The 23,250-nt window shown below is 40.1% G+C and overlaps 1 protein-coding gene across 2 annotated transcripts in view; it reads left to right on the top strand.

Moving 5' to 3' along the window:
• LOC106081552 (alpha-protein kinase 1) overlaps positions 1-17,634 on the top strand; it is a 28,978-nt gene extending 11,344 nt beyond the window's left edge. For both annotated transcript variants that reach the window (XM_013243575.2, XM_013243573.2), the window contains exons 5-6: positions 10,302-10,975; positions 16,647-17,634. In XM_013243575.2, coding sequence (XP_013099029.2) covers positions 10,302-10,975; positions 16,647-17,054 — 1,082 coding nt within the window. In that variant the 3' untranslated portion in view covers positions 17,055-17,634. The remainder of the gene's footprint in view (positions 1-10,301; positions 10,976-16,646) is intronic.
• Positions 17,635-23,250: the final 5,616 nt, after the last annotated feature.

Here is a 23,250-nt window from a genome sequence, read left to right as displayed (position 1 = left end):
GGAATGCGTTCGTTTCCCTTTAGGGCCTGGTCCTGAAAACTTAGCTTACATGTCGCTAGAGGCATACCCACGGATTCATCTATCCCTGCAATGTGGAGGGTAGTTTCTAGTCTCACAAGCTCATCCTCTGTGACCCGGCACCCAGAACAGGTGAATTTTGAACTGTTCAGCCATCTCGTTGAGAAATCTGCGACAGTCGAAGGCGGTTTTTGTGTTCAGAAATACGTTCTCCAGGGATTTAATGGCTGCCTGGCTGTCTAAGAAGATATTTATGCCAATCGTCGTAATGACATTATATCTTAGCCATTCCACCACTTCCTCAATTGCAAGGATCTCTGCTTGATGCATACTGCAGTGGTCGGGTAACCTCTTCGATATGACCAGTTCTAAATCTTTAGAGTACACTCCATCCGTATAGAAGTCTATGTAACTTCTGTTACCAGGGATATCGTAGTTCCAATCGGCTCTATCAGGCATAGTGGTACAGTAATTTTTATCAAAAGCGGCTCAGGTAGGGTGTAATCCACACTGCCTGCAACATCGGACATTGTATCAAGGATAACGCAGTGTCCGTAGACGCCACATGACCATAGAGAAAGCTTCCTTAACCCCACGGCAGTGTTCGCTGCAATTTGGGTAGCCACAATGTTGGAGGCCACCGTAGCGCAGAGGTTAGCATGTCCGCCTAAGACGCTGAACGCCTGGGTTCGAATCCTGGCGAGACCATCAGAAAAAAATTTCTCAGCGGTGGTTTTCCCCTCCTAATGCTGGCAACATTTGTGAGGTACTATGCCATGTAAAACTTCTCTCCAAAGAGGTGTCGCACTGCGGCTATAAAAAGGAGGCCCCTTATTATTGAGCTTAAAACTTGAATCGAACTGCACTCATTGATATGTGAGAAGTTTGCCCCTGTTCTTTAGTGTAATATTCATGGGCAAAATTTGCAATTTTACAATGTCCAGAGGCATAAGATGTAGCATTAAGTTCAGAGCATCAGATGGTGTCGTCCTCAGTGCGCCTGTGATGCACAAACAAGCCATCCTTTGGATCCGGTTAAGTATTGAGCAGTAGGTGGATTTTTGAAGCGCCGTCTACCAGACCACAACACCATATAGCATAATTGGTCTGACAACTGCAGTATATACCCAATGTATGACACGCGGTCTAAATCCCCAACTTTTGCCAATGGCTCCCTTGCAGGTGTATAAGGCAAGAGTGGCCTTTCTTGCCCTTTCTAAAATATTGGATTTGAAGTTCAATTTCCTGTCCAGCCAATCATCCAGGTATTTTGCGCTTTATGTAAATGGAACATTCTCTCCTTCCAAGGAGATAGGTTCCACTGTATCTCCTGCTAAAAGGAACTACTTCTGTCTTGCACGGATTTATACCCAGACCACTTTCGGTAGCCCACTTTGCTATTGCGCGCAGAGATTCCTGAAGTATATCTCTTAGAGTGCTGGGAAACTTTCTCCTAACCGCAATTGCCACTGAGTGTGATACAAGACTAAAAACAACAAAAGCCGAACTAACCTGACGGCGGAGCAGGCTAGTTGCTAATGTAGTTTGAAATCTTGCAAACAAAAATAAAATACCTATGGAGATCACTAATAGTATACCCCTATATGACTACCAATTTGAAGTACTGGCCCTAGAAACGCAGTCAAGAGCGAAGGCATTACTACTCGTACTAAGAACAGCAAGTTACGAGTCACATCAGCCAGTATCAGGAGTAACCGTGTGGGTAAAGCGAATGAAATTTACGTTGTTTTGTTGTTACCTTACCTCCAGCGATGCTATTAACAAATTCCAATACAAACTTGATGCTATCGAGGATGCGCTGAGAAAGACTGATGATAACCATATAGTGGCAGGCGACTTTAACTCCCAACCAGTAGAGGGCATGCAATCGACCAACTCAAGGGGTAGAAAGATATTCCAGATGGCAGCAAGGACGTTCCTACATTTAGGCGACCCGGATGTGAAGACACAATGCCCGACATAGGTTAGGTTAGGTTTGGTTGAAAAGAGGGTGCAGAAATTAATCTGAGAGCGCACAAGAAGCCGATTACTGATTTAGGTGTATGTCCATTGTGGCATGGGGCAGATTAATTTCTGCACCTTTTTTTCAACCAAACCTTTGTCGGGCATTGTGTCTTCATATCCGGGTCGTCTGAATATAGGAACGTCCTTGTTGCCATCTGGAATTTCTTTCTACCTCTTGAGTTGGTCGTACCAGTACTTTCCGGGGGAGCCCGGCATACGATGAAAGGCGTTATAGTCAGATGCGTAAATCATCCTTCCCCTAACCGGGTAGAAGAGATGGTTGTGAACCACTTCGAAGTCACGCGGAAACGGTTCCGAATATATTTCCAAAATATACTGCAGGCAACCATGTCGCAGAAGTTGCAATTACCGCCTATGATGCTAAATGCCTGTGTGTTAATCCTGACGGGAACATTAGAAAAAAAGTTTATCTGTGGTTATACCCTCCTAATGTTGACGACATTTGTGAGGTACTATGATATAGAAAAACTTATCCCCAAAGAGGAGTCGTACAGCGCTACATCGCTCGAACTCGGCTATAAAAAGGAGGTCCCTTATCATTGAACTTAAACTTGAATCGGACAGCCCTAATTGATAAGTGACTTGTTTACCCCCTGTTCCTTCATGTTTGTGGGCAAGATTGCATTTTTATACCCTCCACTATAGGAAGGGGGGTATACTAATTTCGTCATTCTGTTTGCAACTACTCGAAATATTCGTCTTAGACCCCATAAAGTATGTATATACTTGATCGTCGCGACATTTTATGTCGATCTAGCCATGTTCGCCCGTCTGTCTGTCAAAAGCACGCTAACTTCCGAAGGAGTAAAGCTAGCCGCTTGAAATTTTGCACAAATACTTCTTATTAGTGTAGGTCGGTGGGTATAGTAAATGGGCCATATCGGTCCATGTTTTGATATAGCTGCCATATAAACCGATCTTGGGTCTTGAAATCTTGAGCATCTAGAGTGCGCAATTCTTATCCGATTGGAATGAAATTTTGCACGACGTGTTTTGTTATGATATCCAACAACTGTGCCAAGTATGGTTTAAATCGGTCCATAACCTGATATAGCTGTCATATAAACCGATCTTGGGTCTTGATTTTTTGAGCCTCTAAAGTGCGCGATTCTTATCCGATTGGAATGAAATTTTACACGACGTGTTTTATTATGATATCCAACAACTGTGCCAAGTATGGTTTAAATCGGTCCATAACTTGATATAGCTGCCATATAAACCAATCTTGGGTCTTGACTTCTTGAGCCTCTAGAGGGCGCAATTCTTATCCGATTGGAATGAAATTTTGCACGAAGTATTTTGTTATGATATTCAACAACTGTGCCAATTATGGTTTAAATCGGTTCATAACCTGATATAGCTGTCATATAAACCGATCTTGGGTCTTGACTTCTTGAGCCTCTAGAGGGCGCAATTCTTATCCGATTGGAATGAAATTTTGCACGAAGTATTTTGTTATGATATCTAGCAACTGTGCCAGGTATGGTTCAAAACGGTCCATAACCTGATATAGCTGTCATATAAACAGATTTGGGGACTTGACTTCATGAGCTTCTAGAGGGCGCAATTCCTATCCGATTTGGCTGAAATTTTGCATTACGCATTTTATTCTTACTTTCAACAACTGCGTCAAATAAGGTTCAATCGGTTCATAACCTGATATAGCTGCCATATAAACCGATCTGGGATCTTGACTTCTTGAGCCTCTAGAGGTCGCAATTATTATCCGATTTGCCTGAAATTTTGTACGACGGATCCTCTCATGACCAACATACGTGTTTATTATGGTCTGAATCTGTCTATAGCCCGATAAAGCTCCTATATAAATCGATCTCTCTATTTTACTTCTTGAGCCCCCAAAGGGCGCAATTCTTATTCGAATTGGCTGACATTTTATACAGGTCTCCAACATATAATATAACTTTGGTCCAAGCCGGACCATATCTTGATATCGCTCTAATAGCAGAGCAAATCTTTTCTTATATCATTTTTTGCCTAATAAGAAATGCCGGGAAAAGAACTCGACAAATGCGATCCATGGTGGAGGGTATAAAAGATTCTGCCCGGCCGAACTTAGCACGCTTTTACTTGTTGCCTTTAATTTAAGCATCTTTTGTCCCACTAACATTATGTAGCATCAATCTGTCTTTCGAGTTTAGGTAAAATTTGCCAGTGTTTTAAGGTAAATTTGCTCTTTTTCACCCTGGGATTTGGATTTTAAATTTAATTTCCACTATGGAGTTGAATTGCCCACAGAACCAGCCCATGGTTCTGTGGGCAAGTGTGGTAAGCAAAACTGTTATGGCCTATAATAGATGTTGGACTATTTAATTAGGAATAATTTTTAATTAAGATAATTTTATGATGGAATTAAAATATTATGTCTAATTGCATAATTTTTATGGGTTGTCTTCCAAAGCTAACCATCGCATTAATGAATTATTTCATGCTATATCGTACTTGTATTCTGTCTAGAATCAAGAAAATCTTTAGATTTTAAAGTACTTTTTCATAATAATTTTGCAAACTTGGTACACTCATTTCAAGAACATCACTTTAGGTATTTTCTCACAGTTAAATTAATCTTAGTAAGTTAATTACATGAGCTCCAACTCAAACTCACACTTTCTTAGAGTTTAACTATTTGTCTCCCTATCATACAAGCTGTCGCTTTCGGTTTACGGCAAAAGTTAGTTTAAGCCACAGCTATTTATGTCTATTTAGCATGACAGCTTGCCCGAAGCTTATGTTATGGCTGCGCACGCGTAAAAGCCATTTAGTACTTAAGGTATACGCTTTCAAGCACCAAGGCATGGTTGTGAGAATTGCGTGTTCTAGTTACAAATTTACAAAATTATTCAGCATTTTTTTATAAATTATTTTATATGTATCGTTCAGTACATGAGAACAGCAAACGTTCACTCAGAGTAGTGCAATAAACGATGCTCATTCCTGTTAATGTATAGGTGGTTATAAACGTGAGTTTGAAATTCAACAATTTAGTACAGAGAAAGAAAAATGTTCATGATATTTATGATTTTGTCATAAAATTTATGAAAATTATGTTTAATTACGCCCCAATGAAACTTTTCATAACATATATGAAACACGTTTCAAATCAATGAAACATGGCATAACATTTATGAAAATTAAACATGTTGTTCAAGAAAAGTTTTCATAACATTTATGAAAAACTTTCATCGAATTTATGACCATTTTTCATAACATTTAAGAAAAAAATTATTATAATATTTCTTATATTTATGAAACCCTATTCTATTGTTTATGAAAAGTTTATTAGGACAAAATTAGTTAACCACAAAGCTAGGTACTGTGTTGTAATTGTTGTAGTCACACTTGCGATTCCTAACCAGTTTCTGGGAAGGCTGGATAGTTGCGATACACAAAATAGCCTTATTGTATTCGTGGTCCACAGTTGAAAAATATACTACTTCACCCTTACATTTTTATACCCTCCACCACAGGATGGGGGTATACTAATTTCGTCATTCTGTTTGTAACTACTCGAAATATTCGTCTGAGACCCCATAAAGTATATATATTCTTGATCGTTGTGAATTTTATATCAATCTAGCCATGTCCGTCCGTCCGTCTGTCTGCCGAAAGCACGCTAACTTTCTATGGAGTAAAGCTCGCCGCTTGAAATTTTGCACAAATACTTCTTATTAGTGTAGGTCGGTTGGTATTGTAAATGGGCCATATCGGTCCATGTTTTGATATAGCTGCCATATAAACCGATCTTGGGTCTTGACTTCTTGAGCCTCTAGAGTGCGCAATTCTTATCCGATTGGAATGAAATTTTGCACGACGTGTTTTGTCATGATATCCAACAACTGTGCCAAGTACGGTTCAAATCGGTCAATGACCTGATATAGCTGTCATATAAACCGATCTGGGGTCTTGACTTCTTGAGCGTCTAGAGGGCACAATTCTTATCCGATTGAAATGGAATTTTGCACGACGTGTTTCGCTATGACTTCCAACAACTGTGCTAAATTTGGTTCAAATCGGTCAATAACCTGATATAGCTGTCATATAAACCGATCTTGAATCTTGACTTCTTGAGCCACTAGAGAGCGCAATTCTTATCCAATTTGGCTGACATTTTGCACGAAGTACTTTGTTATGATATCCAACAACCGTGCCAAGTATGGTTCAAATCGGTACATAGCCTGATATAGCTGTCATATAAACCGTCATTTTTGCGCCTCTAGAGGTCGCAATTATTATTCGATTTACCTGAAATTTTGTACGAAGGATCCTCTCATGACCATCAACATACGTGTTTATTATGGTCTGAATCGGTCTATAGCCTGATACAGCTCCCATATAAATCGATCTCTATATTTTACTTCTTGAGCCCCCAAAGGGCGCAATTTTTATTCGAATTGGCCGACATTTTACACTGGTTTCCAACATATAATTTAATTGTGGTCCGAACCGGACCATAACTTGGTATCGCTCTAATAGCAGAGCAAATCTTTTCTTTCATCCTTTTTTGCCTAAGAAGAGATGCCGGGAAAAGAACTCGACAAATGCGATCCATGATTTAGGGTATATAAGATTCGGCCGGCCGAATTTAGTACGCTTTTATATGTTTTTTGTAAATTTTATGGTTCATCAATGGCTTCACTTTGCAAACTATGTACCAAGTACCCTCCACCATAGGATGGGGGTATACTAACCTAGTCATCCCGTTTGTAACACCTCGAAATAATAATAAAGTATATATATTCCGAATCGTCTCGACATTGTGATTCGATCTTCCCATGTCCGTCCGCCGTCTGTGTGTCGAAATCACGATAGTGTAAACTAGCCGCTTGAAATTTTGTTAGTTACTTAATATTAATGTTTGTCATTGGATATTGCAAATGGGCCATATCGGTTTAGATTTAGATAATGCTCCCATATACACCAATCTCCCTATTTGTCTTCTTGAGCCCCTGTAAGCCGCAATTTTTGTCCGATTTGGCTGAAATTTTACATGTATTAGTTTTTTTTTGACTTCCAACATCAGAGCCAAGTACAGTCAAAATCGGTCTATAACCTGATATAGCTCCCATATAAACCCATTTCCCGATTTGACTTCCTGAGCGCCTGGAAGCCGCAATATTTGTCCGATTTGACTAACATTTTGCACATAGTGTTCTGTTATGACTTCCAATAACTGTGCAAAGTACGGCCCAAATCGGTCTATTACCTGATATGGCTCCCATATAAACTGATCTCCCGATTTTACTTCTTGAGCCCCTGTAAGCCGAAATTTTTGTCCGTTTTGGCTGAAATTTTTGCATATATTGTTCTGTTTTGACTTCCAACAACAGTGCAAAGTACGGCCCAAATCGGTCAATAACCTGATGTAGCTCCCATATAAACCGATCTCCCGATTTGACTTCTTGAGTCGTTACAAACCGCAATTTTTTTCCGATTTTGCTGAAATTTTGCATGCGGTGTTCTCTAACGACTTTCAATAACTACGCGAAATACGGTCCAAATCAGTCTATAATCTTATATGGCTCCCATGTAAACCGGTCTCTCGATCATCCTTAATCGGGCAATGACTCCAAGGCCATAATAACCATAACCTTACCGTCCTGGCTAGTATACTGTCCGTAAAGTTGTTTACATTCTCCCATCGCCTTGAGTCTCATAGGCGCAGTGGCCCCCTCATACTTAACCTGTATATCTATGGGTCGGATATCTAAAATATCAACATCGCCCAACCTATGGCAGGACATAAGCCTGTTGTATTGTCATTAAGTTGCACGTTTTCTTCATCATCAATGATAAGGGACCTCTTTTTTATAACCGAGTCCGTACGGCGCGCTGCAGTGCGACACTTCTTTATGAAGAAGTTTTAACATGGCAAAGTACCTCACAAATGTCGCCATCATTAGGAGGGGATAATCACCGGTTAATTTTTATACCCTTCACCATAGGATGGGGGGTATACTAATTTCGTCATTCTGTTTGTAACTACTCGAAATATTAGTCTGAGACCCCATAAAGTATATATATTCTTGATCGCTGAGACATTTTATGTCGATCTAGCAATGACCGTCCGTCCGTCTGTCTGTCGAAGGCACGCTAACTTCCGAAGCAGTAAAGCTAGCCGCTTGAAATTTTGCACAAATTTTCTTATTCTTATTAGTGGAGTTCGGTTGGTATTGTAAATGTGCCATATCGGTCCATGTTTTGATATAGCTGCCATATAAACCGATCTTGGGTCTTGACTTCTTGAGCCTCTAAAGTGCGCAATTCTTATCCGATTGGGATGAAATTTTGCACAACGTGTTTTGTTATGATATCCAACAACTGTGCCAAGTATGATTTACATCGCTCCATAACCTGATATAGCTGCCATATAAACCGATCTTGGGTCTTGACTTCTTGAGCCTCTAAAGTGCGCAATTCTTATCCGATTGGAATGAAATTTTGCACAACGTGTTTTGTTATGATATCCAACAACTGTGCCAAGTATGGTTCAAATCTGTTCATAACCTGATATAGCTGTCATATAAACCGATCTTGGGTATTGACATCTTGAGCCTCTAGAGTGCGCAATTCTTATCCGATTGGAATGAATTTTGAACGGGGTATTTCTTTATGATATCCAACAACTGTCCTAAGTATGGTTCAAATCGGTTCATAACCTGATATAGCTGTGATATAAACAGATCTGGGGATTTGACTTCTTGAGCTTCTAGAGGGCCCAATTCTTATCCGATTTGGCTGAAATTTTGCATGACGTATTTTATTCGTACTTTCAACTACTGTGTCAAATAAGGTTCAAATCGTTTCATAATCTTATATAGCTGCCATAAAAACCGATCTGGGATCTTGACTTCTTGAGCCTCTAGAGGTCGCAATTATTATCCGATATGCCCGAAATTTTGTACGACGGATCCTCTCATGACCATCAACAAACGTGTTTATTATGGTCTGAATCGGTCTATAGCCCGATACAGCTCCCATATAAATCGTTCTCTCTATTTTACTTCTTGAGCCCCCAATGGGCGCAATTCGAATTGGCTGACATTTTACACAGGTCTCCAACATATAATTTAATACTGGTCCAAACCGGACCATATCTTGATATCGCTCTAATAACAGAGCAAATCTTTTCTTATATCCTTTTTTGCCTAAGAAGAGATGCCGGGGAAAGAACTCGACAAATGCGATCCATGGTGGAGGGTATGTAAGATTCGGCCGGCCGAACTTAGCACGCTTTTACTTGTTTTTTTCTAATGTTCTCGCCAGGATTCGAACCCAGGCGTTCAGCATCATAGGCGGACATGTTAACCCCTGCTCTACGGTGGCCATCGAATATGACACTCACATTTTGATGACGTCAAGGTTCATCAAAGACCCATTATAGGAATAGGGTTGGATGATTTTTAAGAAATCTGTTATAATTTTTTTTATAGAAGTTTTGTTCGTTCCACCTACTTTAAATAATTGTGTTAGCTTGTTTCACTTGTTTACATAAACCCTTAAACTGCTATACAATACTTTAATGACCCACATTTATTTTTACCAGATCAGGGTTATGTGCTACTCCGTTATACCATTTAAAGGGAACAATTCGCTTTTATTCAACTGCTTTGCGGAGCAACATATTCAAATGTCATGCAATGGTGTCACTTGCTAATGATGATGACGACGGTGATGGTGATGGCGTTGATTATGAACTTCTGATAAAAATACCGCTTAGGCTGAACTTGTTTTAAGCTCAACAGAGTGGAAAATTCAACATTAAAGAAGGCGAGAAGAAATTCACCAAACACCAATTAAGGAGGAAAAACTCCAAAAGAAACGAGAAAAAGTAATTAGTGAAAAAAAGTCTTCAAATAGAATGTACAAAGAAAATTACTACATTAAGAAAAACACCCCATGCTAAGATTTTTCAAAAAGACTAAAGGGCAAACTTAGACAAAAGGCACACATGAACGATAGACAAAATGAAAGTTAGAACAGCACATTAGAATACAAAACAGACAGACAACAGAGCCAATTTTTATGCCAATCATCATAGGAAGGGAAGGTATACTAACTTCACTACTAATGAATATTTCTTGCCACACCAGATAGTCAGACAGGCCTATAGTGGTGGACAGAGAGAGGGCCTAGGATTTAACTATGTCGGTGTTTATGTTTCTTTCTGTTGATATCACGCAATCTTACAAACGGTTTAAACCCTTTCTCTACCATTACAGGAAATCCAGATTTGCAAAACATGAATGCCCTGCCACAAGGTGTCAATGTTGTCGGTGATGGTTTTACAGCCTTTGTTAATAATCGCCAGCCTGGTAGCAATGTCATCTATACTCCAGCTGGCTCATCAGCAGATATCAATGGTGGCGTTGGCAATAATGTAGCTTCAACTCTGGAACAAAGTGGTCTCTATATCCCCCATGCAGATCAACAAAATTCTGTGTATGCCCAACAACATATTCTTTTGCCCCCGCCACCACCCCCTCCTCCAGCACCCATTAATTCCAATTGGCAGCAACAGGCTATTTTAAATCAACAGAAACAACAGCAGCAGCAACAACAACAACAGAGCTTAACAATGTCCCAGCAACAACAACAACAATTCACACTGCCCCAGGGACCCTCATATGCAATGCAACCTGATGGATCCGTTCAACAACAGCCACAACAAGTGCCGAGTGTAATGATGCAACAACAACAACAACAATCTGCCCAATTGCCGGTGCCTTCTTTACCACAACAGCAACAACAACCCATACAGTTGACAGGTGATTCTAAATCCTCATCACCCACAGGAGTTTTAAATCCTTCATCACTTGCCAAGAATGCCCTAAAAATGGATGATTCAGATGAATATGATGATTCGGAGGAGAAATCAACAGAGCCACCAAAAAAGGTAAGAGATTAGAAAAGAACAAGTAAAGCGTGCTAAGTACGGCCGGTTCAAATCTTGGGAACCCACCACCATGGATCGCATTTGTCGAGTTCTTTTCTCAATATCTCTTTTTAGGCAAACTAAGGAGATAATTGCTATGCTATAGGAGCTATATCAAGTTATAGTCCGATTCGGACCATAGAAGAAGTCATTGTGTAAAATTTCAGCCAAATCGAATAGGAATTTGCGCTTTTTAGGGACTCGAGAAGTAAAATAGGGAGATTGGTTCATAGGGGAGGTGTATCAGGCTATAAACGATTCAGACCATATTTGACACGTATGTTGAAGGTCATGGGAGAAGCCGTTGTACATCCAATTTCATCCAAATCGGAAAATTACTGCGCCCTCTTGAGGCTGAAGAAGTCAAGATCCCAGATCGGTTTATATGACAGCTATATCAGGTTATGGACCGATTTGAACCATATTTGCCACAGTAATTGGAAGTCACGCCATGCAAAATTTCAGCCAAATCGGATAAGAATTGCGCCCTCTAGTGACTCAAGAAGTCAAGACCCCAGATCAGTTTATAGGGCAGTTATAACAGGTTATTAACCGATTTAAACCATCCTTGGCACAGTTATTGGATATCATAACAAAACACGTCGTGCAAAATTTCATTCCAATCGGATAAGAATTGCGCCCTCTAGTGACTCAAGAAGTCAAGACCCCAGATTAGTTTATAGGGCAGCTATAACAGGTTATTAACCGATTTAAACCATACTTAGCACAGTGGTTGAAAGTGAACCCAAAACACCGTGTGCAAAATTACAGGCAAATCGGATAAGAATTGGGCGCTCTAAAAGCTAAAGAAGTCGGCAGTCGGACGGACACGCAGACGGACGGACGCGCAGACGGACGAATGCGCAGACGGACGGACGCACAGACGGACGGACGGACGCGCAGACTTACGGACGCGCAGACGGACAGACGCGCAGACGGACGCGCAGACGGACGGACGCGCAGACGGACGGACGCGCAGACGGACGGACGCGCAGACGGACGGAAGCGCAGACGGACGGACGCGTAGATGGACGGACGCGCAGATGGACAGACGCGTAGACGGACGGATGCGCAGACGGACGGACGCGCAGACGGACGGACGCGCAGACGGACGGACGCGCAGACGGACGGACGCGCAGATGGACGGACGGTTAGACCGGCGGACGGACATACCTAAATCGACTAAGATGTCATGGCGATCAAGAATATATATACACTTTAAGGGATCTTAGACGATTATTTCGAGATGTTACAAACGGAAAGACTAAATCAGTATTAAGATACCCCATCCTATGGTGAAGGAAAAAAGTCTGGCACTTTTGAATTGACGGAGACAGACAGCACGTACGCCACCGATATAAGCAATTCTCATCCAAAAATAAACAAGTAAATGCGTGCTAAGTTCGGCCGGGGCGAATCTTGGGAACCCACCACCATGGATTCTGCTAAAAATGTATTCCAACTAAATTTAATTGAAGGGCATAATTTTATTCTACATACCAAACTCTATCAAACCAGCTAAAATTAAAGCTCCCAGGAGCCGAATAAGGATAATCGAGAGACTGGTTTATATGGAAGCTATATCAGGTTATAGACTGATTTGGACCGTACTTGGCACATTGGTTGGAAGACATAACAGAACACTATGTCAATCGGATAAAATTTTCGGCTGCTAAGGGCTCGAGAAGTCAAATCGGCAGATAGGTTTATGTGAGAGCTATATCTGGTTATAGACCGATTTGAACCGTACTATGTGCAAAATGGTAGCTAAATTGGACAAAAATTGCGAGTTGTAAGGGCTCAAGAAGTAAAATCGGGAGATCGGTTTATATGGGAGCTATACCAGGTAACCGATTTAGACCGTATTCGACACAGTTGTTGGATGTCATAACAGAACACCACATGCCAAATTTCAGTCAAATCGTTCTAAATTTGTGGCTTCCAGGGGCGCAAGAAGTCAAATCTGGAGATCAGTTTATACGGGAGCTATATCAGGTTATTGACCGATTTGAACCGTACTTGGCACAGTTGTTGAAGGTCCTAACAAAACACTACATGCAAAATTTTAGTCACATCGTATGAAATTTGTGGCTTCCAGGGGCTCAAGAAGTCAAATCTGGAGATCGGTTTATATGCTATATCAGGTTACAAACCGATTTCGACCGTACTTAGCACAGTTATTGGGAGTCATTGCATAGAACGCTATCTGCAAAATTTCAGCCAAATCTGACAAAAATTGAGGCTTCCATGCGCTCAAGAATTCAAATCGGGAGATCGGTTTATATGGGAGCTATATCCAAACCTGAACCGATATGGCCCTTTTGAACCGATGCTGCCCATCAATATAAAGTATCTATACAAAATTTCTAGCGGTTAGCTTTACGCGTTCGACCACTATCGTGATTTCGGCAGACGGACGGACGGATGGACAGGTGTAGACCGAATCAGAATGTCGAGACGATACAGAATTTATGGGGTTGCAGATCATTATTTCGAGGTGTTACAAACGGAATGACTAGGTTTCTATAAAACTATCCTATGGTGGTGGGTATAAAAAGCAAGTGGCAAAAAACAATAGAGTATAACTAGGCCGCTCAAAAACACTTGATGTCTCATTCCTCTGCTTGCTTTGGCTTCATATGACACTCACCTGAGTATTGCTCATTTGCAAACAACACACGCTGTCCGACGACCAATTGAAAAACACATCCCCAAGCACACATTACTAACATGTTCGGCCATCAACCACTCTATTGTATACATATGTGCGTATGTTTCTAGCTTACTTTGTTTGAAGGTAGCATGCGTAACAGGCAATTGCTTTGGCCAAAGTGGCTATTGAATGCCAAATTTTGGGTATCATGCGGTTCTTTGTTCCATTAGACATTTTGTAAAATTCTTATCTTTTGGAAATTTTGACAAAATTTGGCCAAAGTGGCTTTTAAATGTCAAATTTTGGGTATTATTCGGTTCTTTGTTCCATAAGACATTTTGTAAAATTCTTCTCTTTTGGAAGTTTTGACAAAATTTCCTATGGATATAAAATTTTACTTACAGAAATTTCATTTCTACAAAAAATTTCATTTCTCTGGAAATTTTCCTCAAAGTTTCATTGCTATAGGAAATTTTATTACATAATTATACCCACCACCGAAGGATGGGGGTATATTCATTTTGTCATTTCGTTTGCAACACATCGAAATATCAACTTCCGAACCTATAAAGTATATATATTCTTGATCAGCGCAATAGCCATGTCCGCCCATCTGCCTGCTGAAATCACGCTACAGCCTTTAAAAATAGTGGTATTGAGCTAAAACTTTGCACAGATTCTTTGTTTTGTCATAAGCAGGTTAAGTTCGAAGATGGGCTATCGGACTATATCTTGATTGACCCGCCGATTTAGGGTATTAGGCCCATAAAAGGCACATTAATTATCCGATTTGGTTGAAATTTATGACATTGAGTTGCGTTAGACCCCTCGTCATCCTTCTTCAATTTGGCCCAGATCGGTCCAGATTTACATAAGCTGCCATTTAGAAAAATCCGCTGATTACGGGTCTTAGGCCCATAAAAGCCACATTTATTAGCCGACTTAGCCAAAAATTGGGACATTAAGTTGCGTTAGACCTCTCGACATATTTCTGCAATTTGGCTCAGATCGGTCTAAATTTGGATATAGCTGCCATATAGACCAATCCGCCAATTTAGGGTCTTAGGCCCATAAAAGGCACATTTATTATCCGATTTTGCTGAAATTTGAGACAGTGAGTTGCGTTAGGCCCTTCGACATACTTCTTTAATTTCGCCCAGATCGGTCCAAACTTGTATATGGCTGCCATATAGACCGATCCGCCGTCTTAGAGTCTTAGGCCCATAAAAGCCACATGTATTATCCGATTTTTCTTTAATTAATCTTAATTTGGCCAAGATCGGTCCAGTTTTGCATATAGCTGCCATATAGACCGATCTCTCTTTTTAAGGTCTTGGGCCCATAAAAGGCGCATTTGTTGTCCGACTTGGGGACAGTTAAGCCCTTCGGCATCTTTCTTCCATTTGGCCCAGATCGGTCCAGATTTGCATATAGCTGCCATATAGAACGAACCGCCGATTTAGGGTCTTAGGCCCATAAAAGCCACATTTATTATCCGGTGTTGCTGAAATTTGGGACAGTGAGTTGTGTTGGGCCCTTCGAGATCCTTAATTTGGCCCAGATCGGTTCAGATTTGGATATAGCTGCCATATAAACCGATCTCTTGATTTAAGGTCTTGGGCGCATAAAAGCACATTTATTGCTCGAGTTATTATTTGAGTTAAGATAAGCCCCTCAACATACTTTTGCAATATAGAACCGATCAGTGGAGATTTGGATATAGCTGCCATATAGATCGATCTCTCGATTTAAGGTCTTAGGCCCATAAAAGGTGCATTTATTACCCGATATCACCGTAGTGTGGGACAGTGAGTTGTGTTAGGCCCTTCGACATCCTTCACCAATTTGGTCCAAATCGGTCCAGATTTGTATATAGCTGCCATATAGAACGAACCGCCGATTTAGAGTCTTAGGCCCATAAAAGCCACATTTATTATCCGATTTTGCTGAAATTTGGGACAGTGAGTTGTGTTAGGCCTTTTGGCATTCTTCTTCAATTTGGCCCAGATCGGGCCAGATTTGGATATAGCTGCCATATAGACCGATCTCACGATTTAAGGTTTTCGGGCCATAAAAGACGCATTTGTTGTCCGATTTCATCAAAATTTGGGACAGTGAGTTGTGCTAGACTCTTTGACATTTTTCTGAAACTTGGCCCAAATCGGTCCAGATTTGGATATAGCTGTCATATAGACCGATATCTCGATTTAAAATCTTGGTCCCATAAAAGGCGCATTTGTAATCCGATTTCACTCAAATTTGACACTGTGACTTATGTTAGGCTTTTCGAATCCGTGTCGTATATGGTTCAGATGGGTTTGTTTTTAGATATAGCTATTAAAAAGGCCAATATTTTGTTATACACTATTGATTAATGACTTGTTCTTATTAGTATTTGGTACAAATCGGAACATATTTCAATGCAATGAGGCATAAGGTATGCATTTTTCACCAGATTTTGCCAAATGCAAAAATGAATATCATTTTTAAGGGAATTTGTTTCAACTTTGCAAGAAAATTTCTTTAAAATTTAATTTCTATAGGAAATATTGTCAAAATTGTATATTTAAGGGAATTTTTGTCAACAATTTTATTTTCTAAGGAAATTTGGTCAAAATGTCATTCTATATATGGAATTATTTTATTTTTAAGAGAAGTTAAGTTAAAATTTATATTTTAAGGGGAATTTAACGATTCATTGCTTTAGGAAGTTTTATCAAATTAACCTTTCTATGGGAAATTTTGTCAAAATTTTATTTCTATGGTAAATTTTGTCAGACTTTGATATATCTGCATAATTTTGTCAACATTTCAATGCCAATGCACAATGTCAATTTATACATTTCATCGTCGAAGGACTCATTTATCCTTTACACCACGTTTCCATTATAAATTGAATTTTGACAAAATTTCCTTCAAAACTAAAAAATCGCCAAACTTTTATTCTAAAACACCTCTTGTAATTTTGTATCATTTTAGCACAAACACAAAAAAGCCAAAAGTAAATCCAAGGACTTGCAAAAGACCTCAGATGCCAACGATGAAACACATGTTAGCCAATTACAGCAACTGCAGCAACAAGGATCTGCATCCTTGAAAACCTCCTCAAGCTCGTCAAAAGCAGCTAAACCCGCTGCCTCGCCAGTCCATGAACAATACGAAATTATACATCAAAATATGGCCTTAGAATTTCGAGATCATGATGGCCAGTCAGAAAGACCGGGCGGCGCTGTGCTATCCCTTACATTGGGCCTACTAATCACTGCAGCTTTGGCCATACTTATTGGTTGTCGCATGCGGACTGTGGGCAGAAGAGCTCGACGCATGGGTGGAAAAACGCCGTATTCGCATGAAGCAGATTTTCTGGTGAATGGCATGTACCTGTAAGCAGGTACCACGTAGCGATTTTCTAACACTTTTTATAACAGCTTTGGAGAAAAAAAAACCCCTAAAAGAAATTTGATGATATACCATATATATTTTGGAGCATACCACATTTAAAACAAACACAATAATTACCACATGATGGGAGTACCATAGTCCATAAACACCGTAAAACCAAAGAAAACTAAAACAGAGAAAAATATATTCTAAACTAATTTTAAATGTGCGACAATTGTTTTCGTCAATAGATGACTTTGACTTTCGGTGAGTCAAAAAGTGACGAAACAAGAAAAGCTAAAAAATTTAAGAAAATAGAGTTATTCATACTTCTTATAAATATTGTATTAAAATAAGTTATTAATTTTATCTAGTCTTGTGTGGATAATAAAAACTAAAAATTAAAAACTTACATATATATAACTAATCATATACTATTATAATCATTTTAGTGTGTAGTTTTGAAATACACACACATACATACATACCAAACATGAAAAACAAACAGACAAACATATTTTTTGTAAATTAAAACAAAGTTTAAACTAAATACTATAATAAAGTGTAATCTAATTTGTGTTGGTAACTAGATAAGCTTTTACTTTAAGTGTACCAAGGAAATTGGTAAGAATTTAGAAAAACGAGTAAAAGCGTTATATACCCTCCATCATGGATTACATTTGTCGAGTTCTCTTCCTGGTATCTCTTGTTAGGCAAACAAAGGGTTAAAGAAAAGAATTGCTATGCTACTGGAGATATATCAAATATTGGTCCGATTCGGACCATAATTGAAATGAATGTTGGAGACAATAGAAGAAGTCAGTTAGGGGCTTAAGAAGTAAATTAAGGAGATCGGTTTATATGGGAGCTGTATCAGGAGGCTATAGACCGTATATTTGACAAAACTTCATCCAAATCGGATAATAATTGCGCCCTCTAGCGGCTCAAGAAAACATGATCTAACCATGTCCGTAATTGAGCCCTCTAGCGGCTCAAGATGTCGAGATCCGAGATCGGTTAGTTAAAAAAAAAGTTAGAACAAAACACTTTATGCAAAATCGGATAATAATTGCGCCCTCTAGAGGCTCAAGAAGTCAATATCCCAGATTGGTTTATATGGCAGCTATATCAGGTTATGAACCGATTTGAACCACAATTGGCACAGTTGTCGGAAGTCATAACGAAACATGTCATGCCAAATTTCAGCCAAATCGGATAGGAATTCCGCCCTCTAGAGGCTCAAGAAGTCAAGACTCCAGATCGGTTTATATGACAGCTATATCAGGTTATGGACTGATTTCCACCATAAAAAGCACAGTGGTTGGAAATCATAAGGAAACACTTTATGCCAAATTTCTGTCAAATCGGATAAGAATTGCGCTCTCTAGTGGCTCAGGAAGTCAAGAATCAAGATCGGTTTATATGGCAGCTATATCAGGTTATGGAACGATTTTAACCATACGTATTATAGTTGATGGAAGTCATAACAAAACACCTCATACAAAATTTCAGCCAAATCGAATAAGAATTGCGCCCTATAGAGGTTGAAGAAGTCAAGACCCCAGATCGGTTTATATGACAGTTATATCAGGTTATGGGCCGATTTGAACCACACATAGCACAGTTGTTAGAAATCATAACAAAACACCCTATGCAAATGTTCAGCCAAATCGGATGAGAGTTGCGCCCTCTAGAGGCTCAAGAAGTCAAGATCCCAGATCAGTTTATATGGCAGCTATAACAGGTTATGAACCGATTTGAACCATACTTAGCACAGATGATGGGAGTGATGCCAAAACATCACGTGCAAAATTACAGTCAAATCGGATAAGAATTGCGCCCTCTAGAGGCTGAAGAAAATCAAGACCCATGTTCGGTTTATATGGCAGCTATATCAGGTTATGAAACGATTTGAACCATAATTAGTTCACACAGTTCTTGAAAGACATTACAAAACACCTCATGCAAATTTTCGGCCAACTCGCATGAGAGTTGCGCCCTCTAGCGGCTCAAGAAATCAAGATCCAAGAACGGTTTATATGGCAGCTATACCAGGTTATGAACCGATTTGAGCCATGCTAAGCACATTTCTTGGAAGACATAACAAAACAACTCATTCAAATTTTCAGCCAAATCGGATGAGAGTTGCGCCCTCTTGCGGCTCGAGAAGTCAAGATCCAAGATCGGGGTATATGGCAGCCATACCAGGTTATGAATCGATTTGAACCAAACTTAGCACAGTTGTTGGAAGTGATACCAAAACACCACGTGCAAAATTACAGTCAAATCGGATAAGAATCGAGCCCTCAAAAATCTGAAGAAGTCAAGACCCATGTTTGGTTTATATGGCAGCTATATCAGGTAAAGTACCGGTTTGAGCCATACCAAGCACAGTTCTGGAAGACATAACAAAACACCTCATGCAAATTTTCAGCCAAATCGGATGAGAGTTGCGCCCTCTAGCGGCTCAAGAAGTCAAGACCCAAGATCGGGTTACATGGCAGCTATATCAAAACATGGACCTTTATGACCCATTTACAATCCAAACCGACCTACATTAATAAAAAGTATTTGTGCAAAATTTCAAGCGCCTAGCTTTACTCCTTTGAAAGTTAGCGTGCTTTCGACAGACAGACGGACGGACGGACCGACAATGCTAGATCGACTTAAAATGTCATGACGATCAAGATTATATATACTTGATGGGGTCTTAGACGAATATTTCGAGGTGTTACAAACAGAATGACGAAATTAGTATACCCCCATGCTATGGTGAGGGGCGCAGTGGATCGGGCTCAGTCCAGCTAGTTTATTATATATATGTCGAGGTGTTTAGAAGCGAAATGACGAGATTTGGGAAAAAAGCACTTTATAGGGCGCAACCCCTAGCTCTGAGCCCAGGAATTAGATTCTTAAGTCCTTTTCTAGGGCAAAGGCCCCTCGATCCCATAGTGTCCCAAAATGGATTTAGGATAAAAATGAAAATTGGAAAAAGCGCTGTAGGTGAATGTAATTTTTTTTTTCGTTTTCACAATCTACTCCTTAATACCTTTCATTTGGTACCCATATTGCCTAGGGTTAAAGTAGTCCAAAATCTTCAAGATCCCGTAGGTCCTTCACTGATCCAATTTTTATTTTTTATTTATACATATTCGTCATCTACTCGCTAAAACCTTTAATATTGCCTAGGTTGGAGCACCTCACCCCCTTTCTTTAGTTATGGGTATAAAACATAGCATTTTTAAGTGCCCGGAGTCGACTTCGGAGTCTGAGTTGGAGTTGAGCAACTTGCGTGGACTCCGCAGCCCTGGTTCTGATTGGAGGCCACCGCAGCGCAGAGGTTAGCATGTCCACCTATGAACCTGAACGCCTGGGTTCGAATCCTAGCAAGACAATCAGAAGCATTTTAAGCGGTGTTTATTACCTCTTAATGTTGTCCCACTGCGGCACGCCGTTTGAACTTGGCTATAAATAGAAGGCCTCTTATCATTGAGCTTAAAACATGAATCGGACTGCACTCATTGATATGGGAGAAGTTTGCCCCTGTTCCTGAATGGAATGTTCATGGGCAAATTTTTATGTTTTCATAAACACCACCGAAGGATGGGGGCATAATCATTTTGTCATTCGATTGCAACACATCGAAATATCCATTTCCGACCCTATAAAGTATATATATTCTTGATAGTCGTAAAAATCTAAGACGATCTAGCCATGCCCGTCCGTCTGTGCGCCTGTCTGTTGAAATCACGATACAATCTTTAAAAATAGAGATATTGAGCTGAAACTTGGCACAAATTCTTTTTTTTTTTTTCATAAGCAGATTGAGTTCGAAGATGGGCTATATCGGACTATATCTTGATATAGCCCCCATATAGACCGATCCGCCTATTTAAGGTCTTAGGCGCATAAGCCACATTTATTATCGCATTTTGCTGAAATTTGGGACAGTGAGTTGTGTTAGGTCCTTCGACATCCACCTTTAATTTGGCCCAGATCGGTTCAGATTTGAATAAAGCTGCCATATGTATGGATCAATCCGCCGATTTAAGGTCTTGGACCCATAAAAGACACATTTATTGTCCGATTTCCCCGAAATTTGCGACAGTGAGTTCTGTAAGGCCCCTCGACACCTTTCTGCAATTTGCCCAAGATCGGTTCAGATTTGGACATAGCTGCCATATAGACTGATCTCTCGATTTAAGGTCTTAGGCCCATAAAAGACGCATTTATTGTCCGATTTTGCCGAAATTTGGGACAGCGAGTTCTGTTAGGGCCCTCGACATCCTTCTTCAGATCCGTTCAGATTTGGACATAGCTGCATATAGACTGATCTCTCTATTTAAGGTCTTGGGCCCATAAAAGACGCATTTATTGTCCGATTTCGCGGAAATTGGGGACAGTGAGTTGTGTAAGGCCCCTTGACATCTTTCTACAATTTGGCTAAGATCGGTTCAGATTTGGACATAGCTGCCATATAGACTGATCTCTCGATTTAAGGTCTTAGGCCCATAAAAGGCGCATTTATTGTCCGATTTCGCGGAAATCGGGGACAATGAGTTGTGTAAGGCCCCTAGACATTTTTTTGCAATTTGGCCAAGGTCGAATCAGATTTGGATATAGCTGTCATTAGACTGATCTCTCGATTTAAGGTCTTAGGCCTATAAAAGACGCATTTATTGTCCGATTCCGCAGAAATTTGGGACAGTGAGTTGTGTTAGACATCTTTCTGCAATTTGGCCAAGATCGGTACATATTTGTATATAGCTGCCATATAGACCGATCTCTCGATTTAAGGTTTTGGGGTCAAAAAAGGCGCATTTATTGTCCGATTTCTCCGAAATTTGGAACAATGATTTGTGTTAGGCCCTTTGACATCCCTCTTCAATTTGGTCCAGATCGTTCCAGATTTGCATATAGCTGCCATATAGACCGAGCTCTCTATTTAAGGTCTTAGGCCCATAAAAGCCGCATTTATTGTCCGATTTCACCGAAATTTGGGACAGTGAGTTGTGTTAGGTCCCTCGACATCTTTCTGCAATTTGGCCAAGATCAGTCCAGATTTGGATATAGCTGCCATTCAGACCGATCTCTCAATTTAAGGTCTTATGCCCAAAAAAGGCGCATTTATTGTGCGATTTCGCAGAAATTTGGGACAGTGAGTTGTGTTAGGCTCTTCGACATCTTTCTGCAATTTGGATCAGTTCAGATTTGTATATAGCTGTCATATGGACCGATCTCTCGATTTAAGGTCTTGAACCCCTAAAAGGCGCATATATAATTTAATTTCGCGGAAATTGGGGACAGTGAGTTGTGGAAGGCCCCTCGAGATCTTTCTACAATTTGACTAAGATTGGTCCAGATTTGGATATAGCTGCCATATAGACCGATCACTCGATTTAATGTTTTGGGGCCATGAACGGCAAATTTGTTGTCCGATTTCTCCGAAATTTGGGAAAGTGAGTTGTGTTAGGCTCTTTGACATCTTTCTGCAATTTGGCCAAGATCAGTCCAGATTTGGATATAGCTGCCATATAGACCGATCTCTCAATTTAAGGTCTTATGCCCATAAAAGGCGCATTTATTGTGCGATTTCGATGAAATTTGGGACAGCGAGTTGTGTAGGGCCCTTTGACATCCCTCTACAATTTGGCTCAGATTGGTCCAGTTTTGGATATAGCTGCCATACAGACCGATCTCTCAATTTAAGGTCTTATGCCCAAAAAAGGCACATTTATTATGCGATTTCGCCGAAATTCGAGACAATGAGTTGTGTTAGGCGCTTTGATATCCCTCTTCAATTTGGCCCAGATCGGATCACATTTGGATATAGCTGCCATATAGACCAATGCCTCGATTTAAAATCGGATTTATAATTCGATTTCGCTGAAATTTGACACAGTGACTTAGATCGGTCGATATTTGGATATAGCTAACAAAAAGACCAATATTTTCTTTTACAAAATTGAACAATGACTTGTACTTATTAGACCACTCAATGTCCGTGCCGAATTTGATCCAAATTGGAACATATTTCGATATAGCTGCTATGGGGGCATAAATTATGCATTTTTCACCGGATTCTGGTGGTTTACATATATACCCGAGGTGGTGGGTAACCAAAGTTCTGCCCGGCCGAACTTAACGCCTTTTTACTTGTTTCTGGCTCTGATTGTTTGAAACAAATTCGCCAAAAATTTAA

This window comes from Stomoxys calcitrans, chromosome 3 (assembly GCF_963082655.1).
Source record: "Stomoxys calcitrans chromosome 3, idStoCalc2.1, whole genome shotgun sequence".
Taxonomy (NCBI): Eukaryota; Metazoa; Arthropoda; class Insecta; order Diptera; family Muscidae; genus Stomoxys; species Stomoxys calcitrans.
The sequence above is the reverse complement of the archived record's forward strand: the minus strand, read 5'-3'. Positions and strand labels throughout refer to the sequence as shown.